This window comes from Andrographis paniculata, unplaced genomic scaffold (genome assembly GCF_009805555.1).
Source record: "Andrographis paniculata isolate CXL003 unplaced genomic scaffold, ASM980555v1 Contig35END, whole genome shotgun sequence".
NCBI lineage: Eukaryota > Viridiplantae > Streptophyta > Magnoliopsida > Lamiales > Acanthaceae > Andrographis > Andrographis paniculata.
Window position 1 is genome coordinate 376847 of NW_026137568.1, and position 25720 is coordinate 402566.

At 32.9% G+C, this 25720-nt stretch overlaps 4 protein-coding genes across 6 annotated transcripts; 2 read left to right on the top strand and 2 right to left on the bottom strand.

Moving 5' to 3' along the window:
• Positions 1-166: 166 nt before the first annotated feature.
• LOC127249190 (cysteine-tryptophan domain-containing zinc finger protein 3-like) lies at positions 167-7626 on the bottom strand. Of its 3 annotated transcripts, none has more exons than XM_051271890.1 (11): positions 7089-7626; positions 6529-6601; positions 6308-6444; positions 5827-6237; positions 4276-5474; positions 3759-4174; positions 2223-3682; positions 1937-2094; positions 1486-1646; positions 1009-1163; positions 167-848 (listed from the first exon to the last, which is right to left on the bottom strand). In XM_051271890.1, exons 1-11 carry the CDS (start codon positions 7176-7178, stop codon positions 642-644), a joined length of 4467 nt encoding a protein of 1488 aa, XP_051127847.1. In that variant the 5' UTR covers positions 7179-7626; the 3' UTR covers positions 167-641. The 3 variants fall into 3 exon arrangements, with proteins under 3 accessions (XP_051127847.1, XP_051127849.1, XP_051127848.1); XM_051271892.1 differs by having other exon boundaries at positions 168-848; positions 5827-6174; XM_051271891.1 differs by having other exon boundaries at positions 168-848; positions 5827-6222.
• A 4470-nt stretch (positions 7627-12096) lies between these two features.
• On the top strand, positions 12097-14718 carry LOC127249416 (uncharacterized). The gene is made up of 5 exons (XM_051272191.1): positions 12097-12281; positions 13257-13411; positions 14177-14235; positions 14326-14433; positions 14520-14718. The coding sequence occupies exons 1-5, from the start codon at positions 12187-12189 to the stop codon at positions 14577-14579; spliced, it is 477 nt and encodes a 158-aa protein (XP_051128148.1). The 5' UTR covers positions 12097-12186; the 3' UTR covers positions 14580-14718.
• Positions 14719-16101: 1383 nt separating this feature from the next.
• On the top strand, positions 16102-21597 carry LOC127249249 (zinc finger CCCH domain-containing protein 58-like). The gene is made up of 8 exons (XM_051271971.1): positions 16102-16204; positions 16300-16409; positions 16538-16677; positions 19941-20006; positions 20351-20473; positions 20556-20717; positions 20798-21001; positions 21092-21597. Exons 2-8 carry the CDS (start codon positions 16328-16330, stop codon positions 21191-21193), a joined length of 879 nt encoding a protein of 292 aa, XP_051127928.1. The 5' UTR covers positions 16102-16204; positions 16300-16327; the 3' UTR covers positions 21194-21597.
• A 1070-nt stretch (positions 21598-22667) lies between these two features.
• Positions 22668-23675, bottom strand: LOC127249030 (ethylene-responsive transcription factor ERF086). Its single transcript, XM_051271623.1, has one exon. The coding sequence runs from the start codon at positions 23673-23675 to the stop codon at positions 22668-22670; it is 1008 nt and encodes a 335-aa protein (XP_051127580.1).
• Between the last annotated feature and the right edge of the window lie 2045 nt (positions 23676-25720).

A 25720-nucleotide genomic window follows, 5' to 3' on the forward strand; every position in this document is an offset into this window, starting at 1 on the left:
ATAATATATTATGATTCTTTGGATAAGTTTGAAAAAATTTTAATTTTAATTTAATATTAAAATAATATATTATGATGTTTTGCCAAATCCGAAGTTTTCATATTTTTTTAGCTTAAATAAATAATTAACATATTACATATATGTTACTGATATAGGTGACACACTACATGGATTACATTTCCAATATATATAGCTCAAGGAACATTTGAGGACAAAAATCAATCAAAATGTGGATCATCTTAATAAAATATACAATTTTTTAGGGGGCATAAATTGCTCCCCTCTAAAACTCACATCCCCCACTGTACAACAAAAGCCATAGATAGAAGAGGGAACAATAATAATAATAATAATAACAATATACTAGACACTGTCCCTCATCAGTAAGAAGTTAATATATATATGAGTGTCAAAACTGAGCCCTTCATATAAAACATGTAAAGGAACCATTTCTTTCTTTCTTTCTCTTGCATGATTCCCATCTAGACATAGGCAAAGTGTGTCTGAAACTTTTCTGCATATATACATGCGCCCTTATTGTTATATAAGGAGGAGTTGAAGATCTAATGTCTTCAAAAAGAATGGCGAGAAGACGATGACGATCCCCGTACGAAGAAGAAGATAGATTCATCACAACCTCACTAACCTCTATTGCCTTGGTTGATTATGTTAAATGCATTCAACACCATGCCCACGAGTTCTTTCACATTTTGGAAACTGAATTCTACGACCCTTTTAAGGGCGATTATTGCCTCAGTGTTCTGTGACTCTTCTACTTCTACCATAGCCGCCGAGAGTGTCTCTTGCAACTTTTTCGCTGCCTCCATCGCAGAATTTACATCCTTAGTCTGCCACAATGATTCCCACATCAAAACTAATCGATATACATACATAAAAAATATAAAATTTTTGAAAAGCAATGCTAATAATAATAATAATAATAATAATAATAATAATAGACTGCAGCAACTAAAAGAAGATAAAAATCACTATGGTGAACCAACTTACAAAGTCGAGCAGCCGAACAACGTTGGGGCGGTTGCGAGCTGGTATAATATGATTACCAGTTTGAGAACCACCGATTTTTGCCAAACTGCCCTTCTCAGCCGCTGCCAAGTTGTTTAAGTTATCTACATCAGATGCTGAAGATGACGGAGAATCACCTACATAAAAAAATATATATATATCCTTCAGGTCAAATCAACCGAACAAGAAATGTTCAGAACTTAAAGCAAGCCAGAATAAAAAATCTTTCAAGACAGGCACGAAGATTGTAATCATACATCATCCCATTCATGCATAAAGAAGGATACAAATTAGTATACGAAAGGGATTTTTAAAGATGCATTATTTAACTGAGTAACGATAATCGTAAGATAAATTGGTGCTGCCATGAAACATAACACAACTTTTGGAACCAGTAACACCCCCAGAATGGGTTATTCCGCTATGCTTTATCGTAGGAAAGGAAAACTAATGAAATACCTTGTGGAAGTGTAAGCAGATTTGATTGTAAATCACGCCAAACTCGATTAGTAGTTGAACTTTTGCAGTAAACTACCCTCATGTAAGCTATCTCCACACATTTGTACGCCAAAGTGGCTGCAGCCATTTCACAACCTTTTTCGTATTCGGAGGCACAGTTCCTGGAAATAGTGTAAAGTCAGTGTGAGTCAAACAAAAAATACAGCATAATTTATTACTTCCCCACCAGATTGCTCCCTAGTAAGGATTCAAAGCAGTAATAAGAAAATAACTCATCAATAACCTAAAATTTTTTCCTGTGAAACATGCTCGTGTTGTGTGTGTGAAGGAAGACAACACTGGAAATAGAAATATCTGAATTCCACAAAAATCCTTTCGTAAATCCATTATACATAGAGAGAAAGCCTATCACGAAATGAGAGGACAACAAAGATGACACAATTTTACTCACCTGAAAATCTTGGCGGCATTACCATACATTTGAATCGGACTCATCACTGGATGTTTGATACTTTCCCCATTGCACGTTTCCAAAAGAGAAGCGCCGTGAAGAAACTTCAAGGCAGCCTTGAAGTATTCATAGTTACTTTCAGAACTAAACCCAGTATTCTGCAGTTATGAAAATAGAAATAACAACACTTAGCAAGATATCGAACATGAGAAAAGAAAATGACATAACATTGACACCTTAAATAGGGAACAAATAGTGATATAGCTCAAGAAATAATAAGAAAGACCTTAATTAAATCGGCATGCGTCCTAAGTTTTTCAGCTTCTTTCCAAGCATCTTCAGCTTCTTTCAAGGCAGTACACATATTTCCGGTATTCTTATTTCCATGGTTTGCATCAAGAACCATAGATTGTTCAGCCTCATTATTGCCGCAGTTTCCAGTACCGTTCTGAGTTGCAGTCTCTTTTGAAGCCTTTGATGTCTGATCAACTAATGATGCACCAATCGAACTTTTCGAGGGTCTCGATGCTCTTGATCCATGTTTGCTAGGACCTAACACACCTTGGTTGTCTCCTTGACTTGAGTTGACCCACAACTTTCTAGAGGTTTGATCAGTTGAACTTCTTGGAAAAACCTCTGTAAGGTTTTCCTGAGTGACACTGGCTCGGCAAGGATGGGTGTCATTCTTATCATGCTCTCTCTTCGCAGACTGGTTCTTCTTTTTAATATCACTCGATTTTCCAAGCTCCTTCTTGCCACCATTTGTGTCATGCTTAGCTGATTTGATGCTAGAACCTTCTGAGAAGGCGTGCCTTTTGTTGCTTGAAACTTCTCGTTTAGATGCATTATAGTTATCATCTGTGCTTGTAAATTTCTTCGAATTAGCTTCTGTAGAAACATTATTGGTCCTCGAATCGGCTTTTCCCACTTTATCTATATGCACAGCCTCATTCATATACTGAATCCTCACAGGGGAAGAAGAAACTGACTCCTGGGGCGACACTCTTACCCCCATGTAACCATTTCTGTTTTTACGGGAATCAGAGACCTTAGAGGAGCTTGAAGTTGCAGTTGTTGACACCTGTTCCCACCCCAAATCCTTTTTCAATTTATCAAGATCTTCGACAGAGAGCCGCTTCTTCCTTCTTTGTTCATTCATCCTCTCTTCTTTCCCAACATCCATATTAATAGGGCCTTCTTTACTCCCTGATAAACAAATCCTGGGTTCCGAACTTTTTCTTTTGGATATATCATCACCCTGATTTACTTTGAAGCCGTCTTCCACCTTACAAACTCGGGCTTTCTTACTTTTGTGCAAATAGCTGCCATTGCTGTCCTCTTTGATTGAAGCTTTTCCATCTTGGAGGTTTCCATTGTTCTGCCATACCTCCCCTTGACGCTGATTATTATCCAGAGAGTCCTTTAATTTGATCCTTTCTGTGGATACTTCTGAACAGTTGAAGGGTTTTGAATCTATGGGAGCGTTACCGGGCAAATGTTGCATCTGATCCTTTTCTTTCTTCCCATAACTTTCAAAATCGCTCACTCCAGCAGATCGTCCATCTTTTTGTGTGGTTCTATTCATCCCATCCTTCTTAGCTATCTTTTTAGGTAAATCTGACAACAGATCCTGGCCATTATGAGCTATGTTTTCCATGGCTGACTGCTTAGATTTGATCTTATTCACCTTCCCTTCTGTCTGCTGAGCAGGAGTTTCCTTGATTTTCTTTCGAGGATTCACACCATCTGCAATACATTGTAAAAAAGTTAAAATATAAACAACAAAAAGCAAGAGTACTGATCACTGAAACAATTACCGCACCTTCAAACACATGCTCAGATTTTCGTTTATTTGATTTTGATACGTTTTTATTTGGATGCTGCAGCATATCTGATTTGTTTGTTGTGTTGACTCCGTCAAGAGATTGCTTCACCTTCTTTTGCAACTCATCTTTCATGGCCATCTGCTGCAAGTGCTTTTTAGCTTTAGAATGGCCAGGATCACCTGCGCTTGTTGCATTCTGTTTTTCTTTCAGTTTCGGCTTCTTCAGTTGATCATAAACAGGAGCGTTCTGGTTGAAACTATGCACACCGGCTGAAATTACTCCAGTCAATGCTCCATCGACATGTGTTTGAAAATCGGGTTGATTGTTGGGAACAGGAACTGGAACTAGATATAAATCCTGAACAGCCTTCGTGGTCTCATCTTCGCTTATTTCACAACTATTCATTCCTGGACTGAAGATATGCATGGTTTCGACAAAAATCAATCAAAATGTGCAATAGATAACACCAATGACTTGAAACTAGTAATGAGGTGTAAAAATAAAAAGACTTACAGCCAATCGAGCATGCTGCAAACCCATTTATCAGGCAGTTGGTTGGACTGTACGCCATAAGGCAGAAGGCGCCACTTCTGACAAACATCACATCCGACCCAGTTATCCTCTATGATCACAGGTTCCACCCCTGTAGCATCGATTGCTGCAACTGGAGGATCCACAGGCTGCACAGCTGTTGTCGCCTTGTCAACATATTTCTCACTACTTGATCTTGCCTTCATATGATTACCAGACGTCGCCTTAGCCTTAGCAGAACCAAGTGAAGAGTTTTTTGGCCTGCTACTGGAAGACGGCTTCTCCACTGAGTTCTTTGGGTTATCCATATGATTTAACCTTTTCTGAACCGTATCTTTTTGGCTGAACTGAAGATTATGACCATCCTTCTTCCCACTGCAATTGTTTTGAGGTATGTCACAATCATCATTCCTCAAACTCTCAGCTTTTAGAGCTGACTTTCCACTAGTTTGACTTCCTTTCAACTTGTTTTTACCATCTAATGACAACCTTGGTTTTCCAAGTCCATTACTTTTATGAGACGTTGAATTCAGACCAACTTTCAAACTTGAGCCATTGGTGGTTCCTCTGACCCATTCCCCTTCAGAATTATCTGAAAGGGCAATGGATGAAGCACGATTTCTGTTGCCCGGTGTCCTGCTGCACTGCCCAAAATCAACTGAACCATCCTTACAAGATTTTGCTCCATGTTTCCAAACCTTATCCATAGAACCATATCTCAATTCTGGCATCTCAGACTTAGCACAACTGTGGTCCGAAGCATGTTCCAAAGAAGTTTCCTTGACCAAATCACCTGAAACTGCTCTTCCTTTCACTTTATCTTTATTCCCCTTCCTATTTTTCAGTCGGACATCTTTCTCAGATTCCCTAACAATGCCAGGAGAGTCAAGGAATGGATGTAGGTGCTCAAGATCATCGCCACCAAAAGTTTTCAGCTTATTCTCATTAAGATTCATTGCGAAACCATTATTTGACTTCATTGCTTTCTTTCTTTCAATAACTTCCTTCTCCTTTCCCGCAAGAACACCACCATGTGAACTCTTAGCAGAGATACCAAAACCATTGGCGGCAGGCTTATGTGCACTCTCTACCAAACATTCAGTTTCTCTGTGTAAGTTAATCAGATCTTCGTTGAGAGGTGAAAGCAGCAAGCCACCACCAACCAGGGGTGAAGTCATAATCTGCACCAAAGAAATAAAAATATAAATAAACAGAGACAGTCAGACCAAAAAGAATAACTTATTATCACAAAAGACAGTTTAAACAGCTGACATCAGCATTCCTCAGAAAAAATATACGTAGACAGGTATGACAGATACTGTAGGATGAAATAGGATGGGAAAATTTTCAATGAATCATTTTTCCACCCAGGAACTTTCAACTTTCCAACAAATTCTGTACTTCCCCACACCCATCATTTTCCACATGCACTCGCACACACACAGAGAAAAATAATAATAAAAAATTGAAAAAAGAAAAAAATCCATGAGGAGGGCATATCAATACTAACTGCAAATGCAAACACAACAATACCTGAAGAATTTCAGTAGATTCATTGGGAATCTCATGGGAATCAAGCATCAAGTCATCACTTTCATCTTGACTGTCTCCCTCCGAGGAAGATGGTGATGTGAGCCCCAGATTATATATTTCAGCATTATATTGAGCCACCCGGTCTGTTCCCACTTTGATGCGAACTTTAAGTGTTTTCTGGTCAGACGGATTACAAGAATTACTTATAGGAAGTTTGTCCTTCCCAGGAAGGGCCTCAGTAACTTTATCGGAGAATAAGATCGCCTTCTGTTTGAGTCTAACCGAGGCATTATCCAAGGAGCTTCTCATGTTCTGCGGTACGCTTATACTGGGGGAAGGAGAGTCATTCTGTTGAGTAGGAGCATCAGAGACCACGTCAGCATTACGGGCATGGCCCTGCGTCGAGGCACACTAGATAGATGTATTTAATGAACTTCACACACTCATACATACAACAAATAGATGAAGTGCTCCCACATACCTCTGGAGAGATGTGGTTTGGAGATCTGGGTAAATGGGGAGTTTGCACTTTTTTAGGAGATTTAGGCTGCGGCAACAAAATTGAAGGAGACCACCGTTGCATGGGTAAAAATGAGCCATATCCACCATACTTTGGCCCTGATGAATCAAGAAAAGATATTGATTGATGCCTTTCTCTTATAGAACAAACAAAGACACATTTACAATTCCCTGTTCCCTTACCCAAATTTTCTGCAGACATCCCTCCTTCAAAATCTTTTTGATGATGCCCCAACAGACTTTGAACCTTCTCTTCCTATTCAGAAAGAAAACACAAACTGTGTTATTGTTTGATGGCATTATTATTTATTAATGCTTCTAAATATCACAAGAAACACACATGGATTGTTCTAACTACAAATCTGGTCCGTGATCACCTTACAACACATAAATGCAGAAAACATAGCCACAAACAACAAATGTAAGAGACCCTCTAAAAATCTGATCAAATAATATTGTAAAAGTAGCTGCTGCACTTTATGGATCATTCTTATACACATTTCACTTCTGACTCCTCGATGGAGTTCCTAGTACATTTGGTCAGACAGAGAATATCCAAAATACTCTGCCTAGTTATAACTAAAATACACAGCTGAATCTTAAAGTAGAAATTTCTTATCTTTGTAGTTCCAGTGATTCATTTGATAAGTTTCTTTTGAGCTTATTTCAGATATAAATCACAAAGACCATATACCCTGGCATGGACAGAAACTACTGCATAGATGAATAAATAAAACTCTTACAATGTAAGAGAGGGCTATATCAGGATTAACAGTAGTATCATCCTTGCAAAAAGCCTCTCCTTCCTCAAGCTCAAATTCATGCATCATCATCCTTAACCCACTGATTAACCCCTAGATCAAAATCCTTACTGCTAACCCTAAACTTCCCTCTAAATCCTTAAATTCCCCTCAAACCCTAACCAGCTCCCTCTCGTGAAATGAATACACCACTCTCCAATCCAACAATCCGACTTTAACGCAATAGAACACGCCCAAACACCACGAGAATCCACTTAATAACTCCCCCAATTCCATCCAATCCGCCAAGAATTTGGAAGCCCTAATTTCCAAACTTGATCACCACCCCACCCGCAGCAGACCTGAATCGCATTAATTCGTACAACCAACGAGAGTAATAAGAGATTGCAATTCAAGACCATCCAAACCCGAACCACATAGCAGCAATCCAACCGATTCTGCTCAGCTCTGTTCTTTGATGTGTATCTGATTCAGACAGACTCCATACGAAAAGCGGAAGAAGGAGAGCCCTTGGGTCCCCTTTTTTTTTTTTTTTTTTTTATTTCTCCCCTTAATTTCTATTTATTTTTTAAGTTTCCTTCCAAAATTAAATCTTAATTGCCCACATGCCATTTTCATATTTAATATTTATATAGATAATCCACTAGTTAAGAACAGCTAATAACACAATTAATATTTCGTATTTCTATAATTTTTTAATCAAAATTTATTAAAAAAATATCAGTCACCATAAATACATTCGGATTACATCATTTTTTTTTGTCTACCAATAAATGCAATGCATTGCGACAAACTTAAGAATTTGTGTTTTTTTTAAAAAAAAAAAAAAATTTAAATTAATAGTAATTTTTACTTGATTTCAGTGGAAATATTATTTATTATTATAAAATATTATACTAAAATAGTACTCAATCCGTTCCAAACATCGTGCAACATTTTCTTTTTAGTATGTCCAAACACTTGCAATATTTCCAAAATAGGAAATAATTAATTATACTTAATCTCTACCCCACACTTTATCCCATCACATCACCCAAATAAAAAAACCTAAAAATCTGTACCCAAAACAAATGTTGACCTTATTTGGAATGGAGGGAGTATTTCTTTCGTCTCATTTATCATGTTCATTTGCATTTATATTTTAACATATAATTTAGAGTTCACTAATTCATTCCTACATCACCAAAGACAAACTATATACTACAGATAAGATCTTGAGGCATATGGATTTGAATTAATGGTCAAAGACAAACTATACGTGGCAGACAAAATTTTGGAAACCCTCCAGATTGAACCACCGACCTCACGGTCACAAATTTATTTCACAATAAAAAGTCATAATAAAAAATGAACACTTTAGAGTAAGACGGATAAAAACTATTAAAGAAATTACTTTGAATTGAGACAAAAATAGTATAAAAAACAATGACACTTTACTACCATCTCCAAATATAATTAATTATGCATGAACTAACCATATTCATCTTAGACATGTAGCGGCTAAACTTCAATATTTTCCACTCGACTACGAACTGAAACGTACAATTTTGCTTTTGCTTTTGCTCTTGCTCTCTCTATTTCTTTTTTTTTAATTCAACACACAATGTTCCAGTCTTCCCCCTTTAATTTATAACCGTATATTTTTAATTTTTTTTTACTTTAGTCGTTGAGTAATACCGAATTTAATAACAATATGGCATACGAGGCGCCATTTTGAACTGTCTTTCATTTATTTATTAGTATAAAAATATTATATATATATATATATTATCTAAATTATTGCTCAAACTTAAGTAGTAATAATTATTTTGAATTTTTTCTTTTATTTATTTACTAGTATAAAAATATTATGTATATATATATATATTATCTAAATAACCTCTAAAACTTAAATATTAATAATAATAAAGTTATACTCATCTATTATTTTTTAGATGAATTGATTTTTGGGGTGTGATATTAGAAATTATGTTAAAAGTATAAAATATATTATTTTGAATTGAACATTTAACTTTTTTTAATCAGTATTTGATTCTTTTTCTTTTTTTTTTCAATTTTTTTTTTTTACTTTTAACAAAAGTATTTTATATTACTCCATCTGTAGTCTCTAAAGTCACATTTATCTTTTTTATTGTACTCAATAATAAAAATATTTTTATATTTGTATAATTTTTTGTACAAATATCATTATATTAGTATTATAAGACATTAATTGAAATATTTTTGCAATTTTTTTCATAATTTGTACTATGTTTTGATATAATAATTAATATTCAAATATCAACACGCAAAAAAGTAAATGGAACCCTTAGAACTTGACGAATATAACATTTAATACTCCATCCGTTCCATAACAAAGTATTCATTTTTCCATTTTAATCCGTCCCATAACAAAGTATTCATTTCCTCTTTTAGTAACTGTACTATATACCTAATATTATAAATACCCTTACAACTTACAATATATTACACAAATGTCATTACCTTTATATCACACAAACTAATAAGGTTATTTTGGTCATTTCTACTTTATTTCTACTATATCCCAATATAATACTAATATTTCTAAAACTATGTGAAAAAGCAAATAGATACTTATTTGTGGGTTTTCTGGAATCGCAATTTACAAATTGATTTGGGTGAACAAAGTTTAATAATAACACACCGCAAATTTTCCTAAATGTTCTGTCCAAAATGACTCATGTGGTCAGAGACACAATATTTTAGACAATGAGTTATTAATAATAAGTTATTATATTATTTTATTATATTAATAGTATTGTTGATATTTTAAATATTTATAACAATAAAATATATACAGTATATATCATTTTGTATATAATAAAATTTTATATAATACAAATAAATAAAAAAAATTATTTATTTATTTATAATTAACTTAAAACTAATTTTATAAAAAAATAAAGAATTTTAAATATAAATTAAAATATTTTATTTTTTGAGAGAAAGAAATGAAATAATTTTGAGCCAATCAAATCCCATGTAAGAATATAGATTTAATTAAAATTACAAAAAGATGGAATATTACAATGCATGTTCAGTCAAAATAGACTACTTCCTCCGTCCCATAAATAGATATTTATTTGCTTTTTGCATGTAATTTTAGAAATATTAGTATTACATTTGGATGTAGTACGAAAAATAAAAATGACTAAAATAACCTTAGTACGTATGATATAAATGTAATAGTATTTATGTAATATATTGTAAATTGTAAGGGTATTTGTAAGATTAGGTAGATAGTACAATTACTAAAAAAAATATATATTTTGTTATGAGACAGATTAAAATAAAAAAATAAATACTTTATTATGGGACGGAGAAAGTATTACAAATATTTAGTGTGTTCTTTTTACGAAAATATAAATATATATATTGTTTTTATATTATTGATATATTTTTCTATACTTTATAAAAAAATTAAATTAGATTATTTTTACAAAACAAAAACAACTATTGTTTTTTCCAAAAATATATTGATAAGATTATTAATTAATATTATAACAAATAAAAAAAAATATATTTTATTTAATTACAAAAAGTAATAGTTCAACATATTAATATCAATATTTATATTACTAAAATATAATGCATAACATAATTTCAACTTTTCTTCGAAAGAGATTCCTTGTTGGCCCGAATAAAAAATATTTTAAACAAAAAATACAAAACAAATACTACAACTTTATAGTAACACAATAGATTTTATGTAAGTGTTTTGTTTGTATTTTTATAGTGTGTTATTTCTATTTTTTTAATATATACTTTTTCAAAAAAATTAATATATTATATATATTCATTATTTTTATATTTTCTATATTTTATATAAAAAAAATTATTTCAACAATTTTACAAAACAAACACATCTTAGTAATTGTTTTTTTTAAATATAAAAAAATATTTTGTATCATAAACATTTTTATAAATAGATACAATATATTATATATATGTGTTTTTGTAATATTCATTAAGAATTACACTAGAAAAAATATATATATGATTTTTTAATTCATGTTTAATATAAATTATTTGTATAAAAAAAATAATTGTATATACATATATTTTATTGAAGAAATAAAAATAAAATATTTTAAATGAGTCCCATATATCTCAATTTAATAGTCATGTTTTGTCTATCATCAAATAAGAGTTACATTTTTATAAATAGTTATATAACTATAATATTATGCATATATGTTATTATTATTACACAAATACAATTATTTTTTTTTTATAACAATATAGTTGGAAGGAAAAAAAAAAAATTTCTATACATACTTTTTACCAAGTATAAATATAATATTACTTCCGTCTCATAAAATTTGCGTCATTGTATTTAATATTAAAAATATTTTTATATTTGTATAGTTAAACTGCAAATATTATTATATTTATATTATAAGAGACTAATATAAATATTTTTGTTATTTCTTATCGATTTGTAGAACATATTAATATAATAACTAATATCTAAATATCGCAAAAAATCCACAACACTCTTCTTGTAGGACAGAGTTAGTATTAATATTTTATGTCTAATACAAATAAATCTGTTATTTCAAAACAAAAATGTATAATATTTGAAAAATAATAATAAAGAGTATAAATTATACTCTTTATTTGTATAATGCCAACTCAAATAAAATAAATAAATAAATCAAATCAACAAAACATAAGATACTAGTTTTTAAATATTATCAATATAATTTTTTATTTTTTAAATAAATTATAAAATAAATACATTGTATATTATTAAAAAAATTATTTAAATAATATAATGATATAATTTTCTTTTTAAAAAGTAATATATTTTTATTAAAAATTATATTTTAAATTTTAATTTTAATTTTAAATATTAAAACAACAAACCTATACATCCTTATTTTCTTCTATGAAAATATTGGCGTGGGAATGATGACGTGGCAGTGAAGGGCCTACATTGAGGCGCGTCGCACCTGATCATTTCTACCCACAAAATCTTCCCCCAATTCGATACGGAGCTTTTAGGGTTAGGGTTAGGAATTCCAGCGCCAATTTCTCCGCTTGATTTTCACGAACGATGGAAGGGCTTACGGAAGATGAGAGAAGGGCTCTCAGAGGGAGCAAATTCGCTCCTCTTCCATCTGCAACCGTCCAGATACGACCGCAACCCAGGTTCTTAAACCTTCCCCTAATAATGTAAAATTGCTGGGTTGAATATATATATATATATATGTTTGTCTTTGTATGTTTAAATGTCAATTGGTTGCTTTTTGCGGCCCATTCAAGTTCCTATATTCGTGTATTTTGCTTTGTGTTCGTGAGATTTGTTAGTGGGAAGCTCTTTGATGGTTTTGTTAATGTTGGTACGATAATAGTCTAGTAAATTTCACTATGCATGCATCTTTGGATGAACTGAACTGCGCTTTATCAGTTTGTACAAGCTTGTCTCTTTTTAATTTTTCTTTGCTTTTGCTGAAGAAATTGCTATTGGAAATAAGATATTTGATCTGTATCGTTCTGCTATTTAGTTGTGTTGATGTAACTTTGTGTCGATGGATTGCATACATAGGCAGTTTGCGGTAGTTTCCGTTAGAGTTGTATACGAATCGAATGTGAATACGGTAGTATCCGATTCAAAATAGTTTTCAAATTATTTGATTCAATTTTTTGAAATACAATTTTAGCAAATTTATTCAAATATTCGATTCGTATTTTCCCTATTCGATTGGATTCGAAATTTTATAATTTAAAAGATTCAAAATAATATTAAAACAATTTGATAGAAAAAAAATTACACTCATCTATTATTTGTCAAACTTTCAATTGTCACAGAACTTCTAATAGAATAAGATATTATAGTATAGTTGTAATTTTAATTATATTATATATTTTATTACCGACTCGAATATTTACTAATATTGAATAGAATATTAAAATTTTATATTTGTATTTTTTATTCATATTCAAATCGAATCAAATATTTATATTCGGATTTGAATCATAATTTCGAATACTAATATCAAGACTTCGATTCGAACAAAATTCGTTGATTCAATTACAACCCTAGTAGTCATACATTACCTTTGACATCTGTGGTTGGAGCCTTTATATAATTGATTTTTTTATTTGAATACCCTAATTCCATAGGGAGGCTCACCCTGGGGGACCAATGAAGACAAACAAGGCTGCTGCATTGGCTAAGTTTCTTGAAAGAAAACTTCAGGAGCCAAATGGGTTAGCTTCAATTGATCCAAAGCTCGTTGAATTAGCTGTGAAAAATGCCAAAGAAACTGTTCAATGCAGTATGAATTTCTCAATCCAAAGCTGATCTTTGTTTTCGATAAAATGATTTCCTTTCTCTGGTTGTTATTTGGTTATTCAGAACAAATGGTAAGCCAAGAGTTGAAAGGAATGTTTACCAAGTGGAGCTGGAATTAAATTTAAAGAATTTCTATTTCTTCTTAAAAGATTTTATGCTCTACCGGAAAATCGAACTTAAAGTGACAACTTTTGGGTTTGTCCTTTCATAGTGTATACTCATGTAGTTTATTATTTACCCCTTTGAATAAGAACTATGTCTACAAATATATTTCCGGGGAAAATGACTTGGGAGCATTTTTCTGGAATGTCTTTTGTGGACAAATTTTTCATAGACGTGCATTTTGCTAAGTGGTTTCGGAAGGTTCTTCTTGTTTGGTGTATTTGAGAGGAATTATAATTATTCTCTTCAAATTAGGCTTTTTTTTTTTTTTTTTTTTTTTTTTTTTTTTTTTCTGTGAGTAATTTCCTCATCTTCTTCCATTTGTCACGTCTATCGATGTTGAGGAATCATTTGCTGCATTTTTTCTGTGGTAAACTCGTGCCTTGTTTATGAGGTTTTATTGCGCAATTTGAAATTCTAAAAGACATGGCGGCAAGTGATCATGTTTATATGTCCTGAACTTGCTACTTTAAATCATGCAATCAAACATATTATAGTTCGACCATAGATGTTTGATTATAAATTTCAATTCGATCCTATGTTTTAGTCAAAATTTCTTGTCCCCTCCATGCTGTCCATTCTTCAGGTGGATCATCAAAATCCGGAAGAATTGTTCACCATGTTAAATCCTTTGGAGACATCGAGGTGCACGCTACTTCTTACATATGCCGGTTTTTCTTATTTATACAATTTCCCCCCTTCTCATTTACTGGTCCCCTAATGTCGATTTGGCAGCCATTGGAAGAAGAAGATGCCGAGAGCTTAGACACTTGTTTAGCCAAGAAACAAAAGCAAAAAAAGAAAAATAAAAACAAAGAAAAGAATCGAAAGAAGAAACTGAAGGTATGATAGTTTGTGCTTTCATTTCAGCAGGTGATATTCGTCTCAGGGTCGTCTTTCTCATCATCAAGGCACCGGCTCATTTTCAGAATGCCGAGACTTGCACTGCAGTTGTCCCCGGAAATCCGAAAAAGAAAATGAAACTGTGATAATTTTAAATGTGAATTTGGGATGATGCAATTTTTTTGGGATGATCCTCAACTCTAAAATGAAGATCCCTTTTAGATTACTTACAGGAACAAACAAGAAATAACTTTTGTTGCTATACAGAATCGAGCATTAGGTCTCTGTGAATTTGATGCATTTTTTACTTTGATGATAGTTCTTGGTTTATAATTTATTTATTAATGAATTATTATTATTGTTAATGTTAAAACGGTATTAGCGCTTTTTGCTCTAAAGTCGTTATGGAATCTTAGCGCTTTTACCTCCTAAATGATGTACTCTTGCATTTAGCTACCGGTGGTCGCACGAGTCATGCGTTTTAAATTACTCACTCTGTTAACTTTCCAACGTACACTAAAAAATAAATTGTAAATTATGTTAAATTTATTTTACAACATTTTATAGAATAATAAACATAACAAATTGGTACGATATTTTTTGTTTTAAAACAAAGTTTAGTATTTTATATTTAAAAAGAGATTTGTAAACATAGCTATATATATATATATTAAAATAATTTATGTATGGTGTTTTTCTTTAAAATTTATCTTTATTTTCTTTATTATTTATCTACAAATTCTAAATATATATTCATATTTTTTTATAAAATAGTACTCCATTCGTTTTAAAACAACAATTTTATTTACCATTTTTTTTTCATCCGAAAATCATAGTCTTATTTTTATAATTAATCTTATATTCTAATTTCATACATATAATTTTAAAAACACTATACTATTGTTTCTTTTAGGTTTCTTTTTTTATTTTTTACAATTTAATTTTTCACATTTTTTTGGCTTTATTTTCAATTTTTTTCTCATTCTTTAATTTTTATAATTTCTAAATAAAAGTTTGCGTGTGTGTGTTTTTTTTTGGCATAATCTTGCACCAAACCATTTAAAATAAAAAATTAAGACAAATTTCAAACTCAAAAACCGCTTAACATCTCCAATTATATTTATTTTAATGGATGAAAACCACATGGTATGTTTTAGATATATTGTAAAATTATTTTGGTAGATTCAAAATAAAAATATGTATGGAATATATAGTATTTTAGATCAATTTTTTTTATATATATTATATTTTACGTAAAAATGACTATTGGATGTCTTATTCAATAAACAATAAACCAATAATATATATTTGTTTTAATAATAATTTAAATGTAATTATTGTAGACAAAAATAATAAAATTTAATAAAAAATTGTATATGTAATTAAAAAATATATATATATATATTTAAAAAACACACCTTAATAAGCTAAAAAACTCATTACGAAGTTAGATAAACAACAGCAGTACAGCAGTCGGCAGGCAGAAGAAAATTTTGCCAACGAAGTGTAAGGGCATAAGAGTCATTTCAGCTGGAGTAACTGCTTCCTGAGCACATCATGACACGAGTCGTGGGATTGCTGTTTGGTAAGAAACTAAAATGGAAATTAAGGAAAATGAGAAAATATATATATATTAAAAAATAATAAAATCTCTCTCTCCAAAATACATAACGTCACTGCAGAGTCCACATTGCAAGACACCCGTCTCTCTCTTGTTCTTCGCACTCTCTCTCTCCTCTGATCAAAACCTCCTCTGCTCATACTCTTCCAGGTTTTCATATCAGCACATACTTTTTCTGCTTATCTATATATATATATATATACTGGTTTGTCTGTACTGTGCTATTTGTGTTTTCTTGAGAGTAGAGTGAGAGGGGGAAGGAAAAAGCGCGTTATGGACAAGCGCGGCGAGACCACGGCGGCGGAGGCGGTTCCGGCCGAATGGGCGTCGCCGAGCGGGGAAACCGGGCTGGAAGGCGAGTTTGCATTTGAATTTAATTTCAACTGAATTTCACTTAAATTTCAGTTGAATTTCGGGTGAATTTGAGCTTCGTGTTCTGTAAATTTCGATTGATTTTTGGAGTTCGATTTTTCGTGAATGCAGAGTCCGTGCGGCAATTAGGGCTCGGCGGCGGCGGTTACCCGGAGAGGTCCGGCGAGCCGGATTGTATCTATTATGTAAGGACTGGATTCTGTGGCTACGGCAATCGCTGCCGCTTCAATCATCCTCCCGATTGTACTGCGGTAAAATTCTTACATTTATTTTTTTTAAAGCTTATTGACCTTTTGATGCATTGTATTCAATGGCGATCGCAGGGATGAGATTTTTGGTATTGTTTCTTTGTAGAAATTGTGTGTTTCTTTTTTTGATTAGTAGGCTAAATTGGTTTAGTTATAATCTGAGGCCACGAGGATTAGGATCGAGTTTGTTGCGATTTTGTTATTACTTAATTGATTTAGTTAAATCTAGCTTCATCGGATTCTCAGCTGCAATAACTTTGTTCGGTGAACGAAAATCGCTGTAAGAACTACACGTGTTGGAGGGGTGGCCGTTGGTTGCTTATGCACGGGTTGATTGTCCATAACGACACGTGTAGGATGGAGTCGATCGTTAGTCGGTTATGAATTCATTTAATCGAGCTATTATCGTGTCGAGCCGTGTTTACAGTTTTGGTGAAGGAAGAGTTACTAATTAGGCGAAGGAAGGAAGAGTTTCTAATTAGGCGATCATAGTGCGCGTAGTTGTAAGGCATGGCGCAACCTTTGTGCCACTTGCTATGGCAATGGAGTGCGATTAAGCATGAATTTCGATATGTTTTTTTTTTCTTTTTCTTTTTGTGAATGATTTAGTTAAATCTCGCTTTATCGGATTCTCTGTTACAATTAAATTATTTGGTGAACGAAAATCGATAATATGGTGGAACAACTACACGTGTCAGATGGATGACTGGTAGTTGGTGATGCATGAACGGATAGGCTACGATGGTCCCATTCGTTTTGATGAGTTTGTTGAAGGCCGATTTGATAATTCGGGGGAAAGACACAAGGTGGCCATAGGCGGGCGCCCCTCCCCTGGGCCTGGGCGAGATGGGCCGTTATATATTTATGTTATATATGTATAGTTTTTATATATATAGAACTTATTTGATATGTATAAATATAAAAGGATGTAGTTTGATGGTGTGGGGTGGATTTACAATGGTTAGAAAATGTAGTTTGGAATTTTTTTAATATTATTATTCATCTAAAAATGTTAGAAAAAATATTTTTGTTAATTATTTATATTTTTATAGATAAAAAATAATTATTTTTATATATTTAGAGGATCTTACTTTTATTTCGCCTTGGGCTATTCGAAGGTTAGGACTGGCCCTGGAAAGACACGTGTAGGGCAGCCGGACATTGGTTATGCATGCATTGAATCATTTCACAACGGCCCATTTGTTTTGATGGTTTTAGTGAACAAAAATCAATACTTTAGGGGAAAGAGCACACATGTAGCATGCATTGAATTGAGCTACTACGAGCCATTCGTTTGATGGTTTTGGTGAATTTTTTTCGATAATTTAGTGAAAGAGCACACGTGTAGGATGGTTAGTGGTAAGTTTGTTATGCATTCATTCAATCGAGCTACCATCATCTACCCGTGTTTATGGTTTGGGTGAAGGAAGAGTTGCTAATTAGGTTAAAATATATCATTCGCCGAATGAATTCATCAATTTGTTGACATGCATACCTGTGGTATTAATATGATTTGGTAGTTTTATCATTTGCACGATCATAGTGCTGCACATTGTAAAGCATGGCGCAACCTTTGTGCCACTCGCTATGGCAATGAAGTGTGTTTAAGGGAATAGTTTCTAATTAGGTGAATTAAGCATGCGCTTCGATATGTTTTTTTGTGAATTGGTTTAGGCAAAACTAGCTTAATTGGATTTATGCTACAATACATTTATTTGGTGAACAAAGATCGATGATTTATGGAAAGAGTAAACGTGTTAGACAGATGGCCGTTAGAGAAAATAATATTTTTGTGTTTGGTTCATATGAATGAGAATGAATAGGAAACTAAGAAAAATAGTATTTTTTGTCTTTGTTAGATATGACAAGGAATGAAAATAGAATAATTTTATTATTTTGTCCCTGTTGAAATATGAAGTTGAAATTCTCTGCTTCAATCGTGATAACTTGTACATATTTATAATGATACACAAATTATCTAAATATGACTAGAATTCTATAAATATCTTAAATAACACAACTACCATAAATATAATATGTATTTTTTAAATATATTTTAACACTCCTCAAATTCAACATATGATCAAACAAATTTGAGTTTGTCAGAAGTGACCGAAAAGAATATAACCGAGATCTTCCACAAACGAACTTGAATTTGCCAAGATTGACCGAAAGTGGTGTAGCTGTCCATTGGATCAAAGTCAACACTCCTCCGCTTCTTTTATTTCTCTTCCCCTTTCTTTTAAGAAAAGTTGAACCAAATGAGCTAATTTTAATTTTCCCCCTCTCCTTCCCTCCCCTATATTCCCCTCAAACCAAACAGAACCTTGCTACAACAATGGCGTGCGTGCGAAGGAAGAGCTACTAATTAGGTGAAAATGTATCATTCGCACAATGAACTCATAAATTGTTGACATGTCTTGGTATATATATCGTCCGTAGTTTTATCATCTGCACAATAATAGTGCACAAACTTGTGCGGCATGGCACAAGCCTTTCCGGCTTCATTGGATCTCATGCTACAATAAATTTATTTAGTGAAAGAATTTTTTTTATAATTTTGGCGAAAAGAGCACATGTGGACGACCGGTTGTTAGTTGGTTATGTATACATTGATTCGGGCTACTATGGTCTACTCGTTTTGATGGTTTTAGTGAAGGAAATTTGGTAATTTAGGGGAAGAACATCCATGTAGAATGGCCGGCCATACTTGGTTATGCATACACTTAATCAAGCTACTACGGTCTACTCGTTTTGATGGTTTTGGTGAAGGAAAAATTGATATTTTTAGGGGAAAAAGTACACGTGCAATTTTAAGTGGAGCACTACAATTTTTTAATGGCATCACAATTGTTGATTTATAAAAATTTTCTTTTGGTGAAAGAAAATCACTGGTAGCCATGCTACTACTCTCCAACCTGTAGATCTGCCCCTGCATTAAATTGTACTTACAGTTGTTTATCGACTCTAGACTAATTTGGAGAAATTGAGTACTTCTTGTTTAGATTAGTAGCCTATACCGGATAAGTTGAAATCAAAGTAGCAACTATTAGCATCAAGTTCATTGCATTTTTATTACTTATATGGATCTTGAATTGATTTTGTTAACTCCAACATTGTTCATTTTCCGTTCGATGATACAATAACTTCATTTGGGGTAAGATAATTTGTTGCAATAACTTTTGTTGCTTGATTTTTGTTTACTCCAAGTATTTGTTCCATCGATCAACCTCACATTGTGTATGCATTTATATATATGATCATAGGCGATCGGAGCTTTTAGAGCAAGTGGAGATGAGTACCCCGAGCGCACCGACCAGCCTGTCTGTAAGGTATCCAATCGATTTTCCGAATGAAACATTTAGTCGACATTGTAGATTACATAAATAATTGAATAACTCATGGTACTTGGATCGAGTCGCATCTTATTACACTCTTAAATCACCATTTTATAGTTTTCCAAAGTTGTCTTCAATTCATTTCTTCGATCATCTTTTATTTTGCATCGTAAGGCAGTCCTGTCCTGTTAATTATAAAGTCTATTTTTGTGACCGCAATTCATTGTCCGGCGGGAAGACATTTCCTTTAGCTGTTTTCGATTTAGCGCAACCTCGGTTCTCCTCTTCGAACATTATCTGTATTCTTAGTTCTATTACATAAACATTTTTTGTTTCAGTACTACATGCGAACAGGACTGTGCAAATACGGCGCGTCGTGCAAGTATCACCATCCTAAGCAGGGCGGCGGCGCGTTCTCAGTTGCATCGGCACTAAACGTTCTCGGCTACCCTTTGCGCCCGGTCAGCTTCGTCATTTCACATATTTCTATATTTTCCCTTAAATACAGCCGTCTCACCGACGCAAGAGCTGTCGTTATTACAGGGCGAAGACGAATGCGCATATTTCAACAAAACCGGGAAATGCAAGTTCGGCATTACCTGTAAATTCCATCATCCGCAGCCCGCCATTTATTCCCCGGAAAATTACCATCTATTCGTCCTCCCCCCGCCAGTTCTTCCCATTCGCAGTTGGTCGTCATATCAGGTAACCGAAAACGCAATATTTCGATCGTAATTTCTCCGTTTCTATACGTAAAATGTTGAAAGCGCAACGGATTATTATAGGCTCCGATTAGTCGTATTGTCCTCCCGAGGACACGGACGACGAGTGCTTCCATTCGCCTTGCTGGTACCTATCAGACAGAACATACGTTTCCGGAAAGACCCGGAGAGCCGGAATGCAGATTCTATTTACGGACCGGGAGTTGTAAATTCGGGTCGGGATGTAAGTACCATCATCCACCGATGTCGTCTGATCTTATGCAATCGGTGAGCATTGCATCGAATTTCTATTACGCACGCACGCTCCTCTGTTATCGCACGGTTTTATCATGACAAGCTGAATCCTCGTTTTCTCAGAGCACGCCGGTGTGCTCTCGCTTTGCGGAAAATGGATTTTGCAGATTCGGACCATCGTGTAAGTACGATCATCTGGTGGGAATTTTTCAGACAAATTCTTGACTGTCGGGAGGTGGCAGTGGCAGCGGCTCTATTTGTGGAGGGAGGTCCACGCAGCGGGGGATGCAAGTTTCGGACTAGGACCGAAATTCCGGGGCTATTGGATCCGATCGATCTGGGTTCGTATTTTTCGCTGCTCGATAGCCCTTTTCGCATCGAATTAGCGTAATCGGACAGACGAACGCCGTTTCAGCAGGATCGAGCTGAAATCGCACGGTATTCGCATCGACGCCGCTCGATTTTCGGAGCTTCTTTCGATATCTATTTAAGGAAGATGATCCTAAGTTAATGTCTATATATATGAATGAGTGTCTAAACTCTTTACATTATGGTTCATCATGCCTTTGGATTTTGTTACCCCTTTGGGGCAATTAAGGTTGTTGCTTCAACGGCTATATTTTCTTGAATTTGTTGAATTGGATGTGACGAGAGAGATCTGAAATTGAATAGCCAATTTACTAGGTAGAAAGAAAAACATGTAGGATATGTTATAAGTATTTAATGCAAAATAAATAAATAAATAAATAAAATTAATGTTGAATACCATAAATGAATGATGCGATGCTGTCACACACAAACAGATGAATATAACTTGATGGACAGACAGTGACCCCTATGATGGATCAAGAAAGTACTGCTATCGCTATTGCGATTATGTTATTTAGATATTCTTTGCCCAAATCTTACTTGTCAATATCAACATCTAATAATCTCGTAAATGCGTGTATTTTTACTATTTTTTATTATAATAAAAATTAATTATATACAAATATCAAAATATAAATATATTATTAAAGATACAATCAATTTATACTAAAACACATATCCAAAGAGCAAAAATATCTAATAATTTTATACATTATTTTTACCCACCAATAAAATATTAGTATATATTATATCTTGTGTTTATTGTTAGTGGATTGTCAATTATATATTGTATTAATATATGATATTATATGATTGTATCACACGATGGCATTGGCTATTGTTACATCATGAGTGTATTTGTTTGGAGGTTTGAATTTTGAGTTATGAACAGTAAAATTTTTGAATTAAAATAGTTGGATGATGTGATATAAATAAAGTGTGATATAAATAAAATATTGATGTGATATTTTGAATGTAAAATTAATTTTTAGTACTATAATATAAATAAATAAAAAATTAATATTTAATTTGATATTTTTGTAAGAATTTTTTTTAATAAATAGTAGAAATATGGAGAAGTTGTTACGCACCCTATATAGTTAATTACCATCTTCTTCATTCAAAACCCTAGAATAATAATTTCATCTGCAAACCCTAATTAACAGTACAGTAGCAGCAGGAAGGAGAGAGACTAAGGATGGTATATATTAATTAATTGCAAAACATCCATTATACATGAGATATAGATACACTCAAAACAAACACAATTACAATATATATATATATATCTATAACATTAATAGATCTTAATTAAATAACAGGTCTGAAATTAAAATAGAGACTGCCCTAAATCCAGTGCTTCCCCAAAAGCAGGAGCAAAAAACGACGAGGAAGACGACGACGAATAATTATAATTATTTGCAGGCGCTGCTGCATCAAATTCAGCAGAATTATTACCACTGATCATCTGATCAAAACCTGGAAGATCATAATCATCAATCTGACACCTTTGATCATCATCCCCAATGAAATTAGGGTTCTTGATCACAGCCGACAGCTGATCACAATCGCAGGAACTAAATTCCCAAATCTGCTCATTCTGATCCCAAAAACTACTTCCATAGAAACCCCCAATTTCTTCACCACAATTCGTCGAAAAATCAACAGGAATCATCACCTCATCAATCTGATTATCCTCCTCCGCCGCGCCATTGGAGCAATTCGAAGAATTTGCAGAAGAATTAGGGTTTAAATAACTGCTGGGAACAATGCAATCAAGGTAACCCGAATTAGCTGTAGAGCTGTTGAAGAAGCTCTTCTTTTCATCTCGACACGTGTCATCCCCTGATTGGGCGGAAGGCTTGTTAACGCCGCCACCTCCGGAGGCGGCACCGGCGGCGGCGGAGACGACGGAGGCGGAGGCGGCGTTCTGGTGGTTGATTTGGGAATGGAAAGCGCTGTGGAATTCGAAGGAGCTGAGAATGGAGTGGAAATTAGTGTGATCGGTGTAGATAAAATTGGTTCTTGCTTGAGTTCCTTTAATGGCGAGGGCTGCCCGATCGTAGGCTAGGGCAGCTTCCTGGGCAGTGTCGAAGGTGCCCAGCCAGTGGCGTTCTTTGGTGGTGGGGTCTCGAATTTCGGCGGCGTAGCGGCCCCAGGGGCGGCGGCGGACGCCGAGGAACCGGCCCGGTTCGGCGAGTTTTTTCCGGCCGCGGCGCTCGGTGGGGTGGGAGAACGCCGCCGTGTTGCGCTGGAGCAAAGTGAAGCCTGTTTCGGTGAGGATTGGCTCGAAGAGGGTTAATGGTGGCTTTTCGTGGGGGGGTTTGGGGGCTGACATTGTGTGGTGGTTGGGGAATATCAGACTGAGTGTGGAAGAATTGTGGGGATTAGGGTTTTCTTATAAAGGCACTCCTCCATGGATACCCTAAATTTTCGAGGTCCCGGAGTGAGGTTACGTCCCCGTGCTTTGTTGCTTTCTTTGGGAGTTCGAGTCCCTGGAGCTTTTGAGAGTTTGTCATGGAAATAAGGGAAAGGATAGAAAGGGAAGACAGGACTGCTGCTTAGTGTCTACTGTCTACTGTCTACTGTCTAGTGATCCAATAAACTTTTTATTATTATTATTATTATTATTTATATATATATATATATTAAAAACATTTAATTACATATATCTCATTATATATATCATTAACTTTTAATAATGACAAATATTTTACACAATTAAATTTTACCTGCTACTATCAAATGTTAATGTTTCTTAATTTTACATGTTGAAAGCATATGTACTTCTTAGAAGAAGACAAGAAGAGTATTATTTATATCTTTACAAATAACAAATATATTAAAGGCGTGTTTGACAAATAGCTTTTTTTTAAGAGCTTTTAGCTTATTAAACAATTTTTAGCAGTCAAAAAGCTAATTTAGGTGTTTGGTAAATTAGCTTTTTGGAATAGCTTTTTGGATCCAAAAAACTGATTTCTGAAAAGCTAACTTATCCATCGTTTTGAAATAGCTTTTTCTATAAAAATTTTTTTATTCCTTATATGCCCTTAAAAATTTATTATACATTTTATACAAATAAATATATTTTGATTATTTATTAATTATATTAGAATATTTTATTTTATTATAGTTTTACTTTTATAAATTTAAAATAATTAATTTTTATATAAAAATTATTTTAATTGTAAAATATATAGATTTATTAAAACCAACATAAAATAAAAAATATAAATATTAATAATTTATTTTTTTTATTAAAATTACATTATATAAATTTTATACTAAAAATAAATTAAATTTATTGAAAATTATAAATATAATGAACTAATCTATAGCTAACATAATAAATATATACACGAAAAATTTATTATTTTATATTTTACGTCATTTTCAATATAAAAAACTATTTATATATTTTAATAAAAATATATGATTTTTTAAATATAAATGTAATAAAAATAAATACTTTTATAACACTTTTACAATTTTCAATAACTAATAACAAAAAATTTTAAACATTCTAAACTCAAAAGAACATAATTGAATATATTAGAAACAAGAATAAAATATAAATGTCCTCAATTGTCATTTTACGTATAAACAGCTAATACCAAACAATTGTTTTACCAAACATTTTAATACAAACAGTTAATCGAATCAGCTAGTCAAACTAGCTAATTGAATCAGCTAACAACTAATAGCTACGCCCTAGATTTAATTATTTCATACACGGTAAAATGACATTTTAATTTTTACACCCTATTTACCATATATGCAAACAGAAGTCTATTATTAGCCAATAAAAGTTTTTTTTTTTTTTTTTTTAACATTTAAATATTGTATGACATTAGAAGAATTATTAGTGTTTTCTATTTTATATTTTTTAAATAAAATATATGAATAAAATTTCAACATCCCAAAACATAGGTGAAGAGAACACATTATTATTATTATTATTATTATAGTCATAATATTTTATATATAATGTGAATAATTATTGGCTTTTTGGTCAGAGCAATCAATATTCATAAAATGAGAACAAAAAAATTGGTACAAAGACAGCTTTTTCCGGAGTATCAGTTTTTGATATTGACTATGTTTTAATTAATCAATTCAGATTCCAATCCCTTTTACTCCCCACTATTAATTTATATTTATATAATCATCTTCAATATTAATATATATATACTTTCAAAATGTTAATCGTTTAATAATGTAGTCAAGAAAGTGATCAAAAGGAAAAATAAAATAAAATAAAATAAACAAAAATTTCCTTAAAAAAAAAGTATGACATCAGCTAATTATTTATTTTTTTATATTATACTATAAATTTATTCTATAGTTAAAACATCGTATCAACTTCTATTTATATCATATCAA

Excerpts from the sequence above, each read along its gene's own strand:
- LOC127249190 (XM_051271890.1), bottom strand. The coding sequence starts at position 7,178 with ATGATGATGCATGAATTTGAGCTTGAGGAAGGAGAGGCTTTTTGCAAG. Across the intron at positions 6,602-7,088 it reads ATATAGCCCTCTCTTACATT|GAAGAGAAGGTTCAAAGTCT; the intron begins GTAAGAGTTTTA and ends CTTTCTGAATAG. Across the intron at positions 4,175-4,275 it reads TGCAGCATGCTCGATTGGCT|TCCAGGAATGAATAGTTGTG; the intron begins GTAAGTCTTTTT and ends GCATATCTTCAG.
- LOC127249416 (XM_051272191.1), top strand. The coding sequence starts at position 12,187 with ATGGAAGGGCTTACGGAAGATGAGAGAAGGGCTCTCAGAGGGAGCAAA. Across the intron at positions 13,412-14,176 it reads CAAAGAAACTGTTCAATGCA|GTGGATCATCAAAATCCGGA; the intron begins GTATGAATTTCT and ends TCCATTCTTCAG. Across the intron at positions 14,236-14,325 it reads AATCCTTTGGAGACATCGAG|CCATTGGAAGAAGAAGATGC; the intron begins GTGCACGCTACT and ends TCGATTTGGCAG.
- LOC127249249 (XM_051271971.1), top strand. The coding sequence starts at position 16,328 with ATGGACAAGCGCGGCGAGACCACGGCGGCGGAGGCGGTTCCGGCCGAA. Across the intron at positions 16,678-19,940 it reads ATCCTCCCGATTGTACTGCG|GCGATCGGAGCTTTTAGAGC; the intron begins GTAAAATTCTTA and ends ATATGATCATAG. Across the intron at positions 20,718-20,797 it reads GCAGTTGGTCGTCATATCAG|GCTCCGATTAGTCGTATTGT; the intron begins GTAACCGAAAAC and ends GGATTATTATAG.
- LOC127249030 (XM_051271623.1), bottom strand. The coding sequence starts at position 23,675 with ATGTCAGCCCCCAAACCCCCCCACGAAAAGCCACCATTAACCCTCTTC.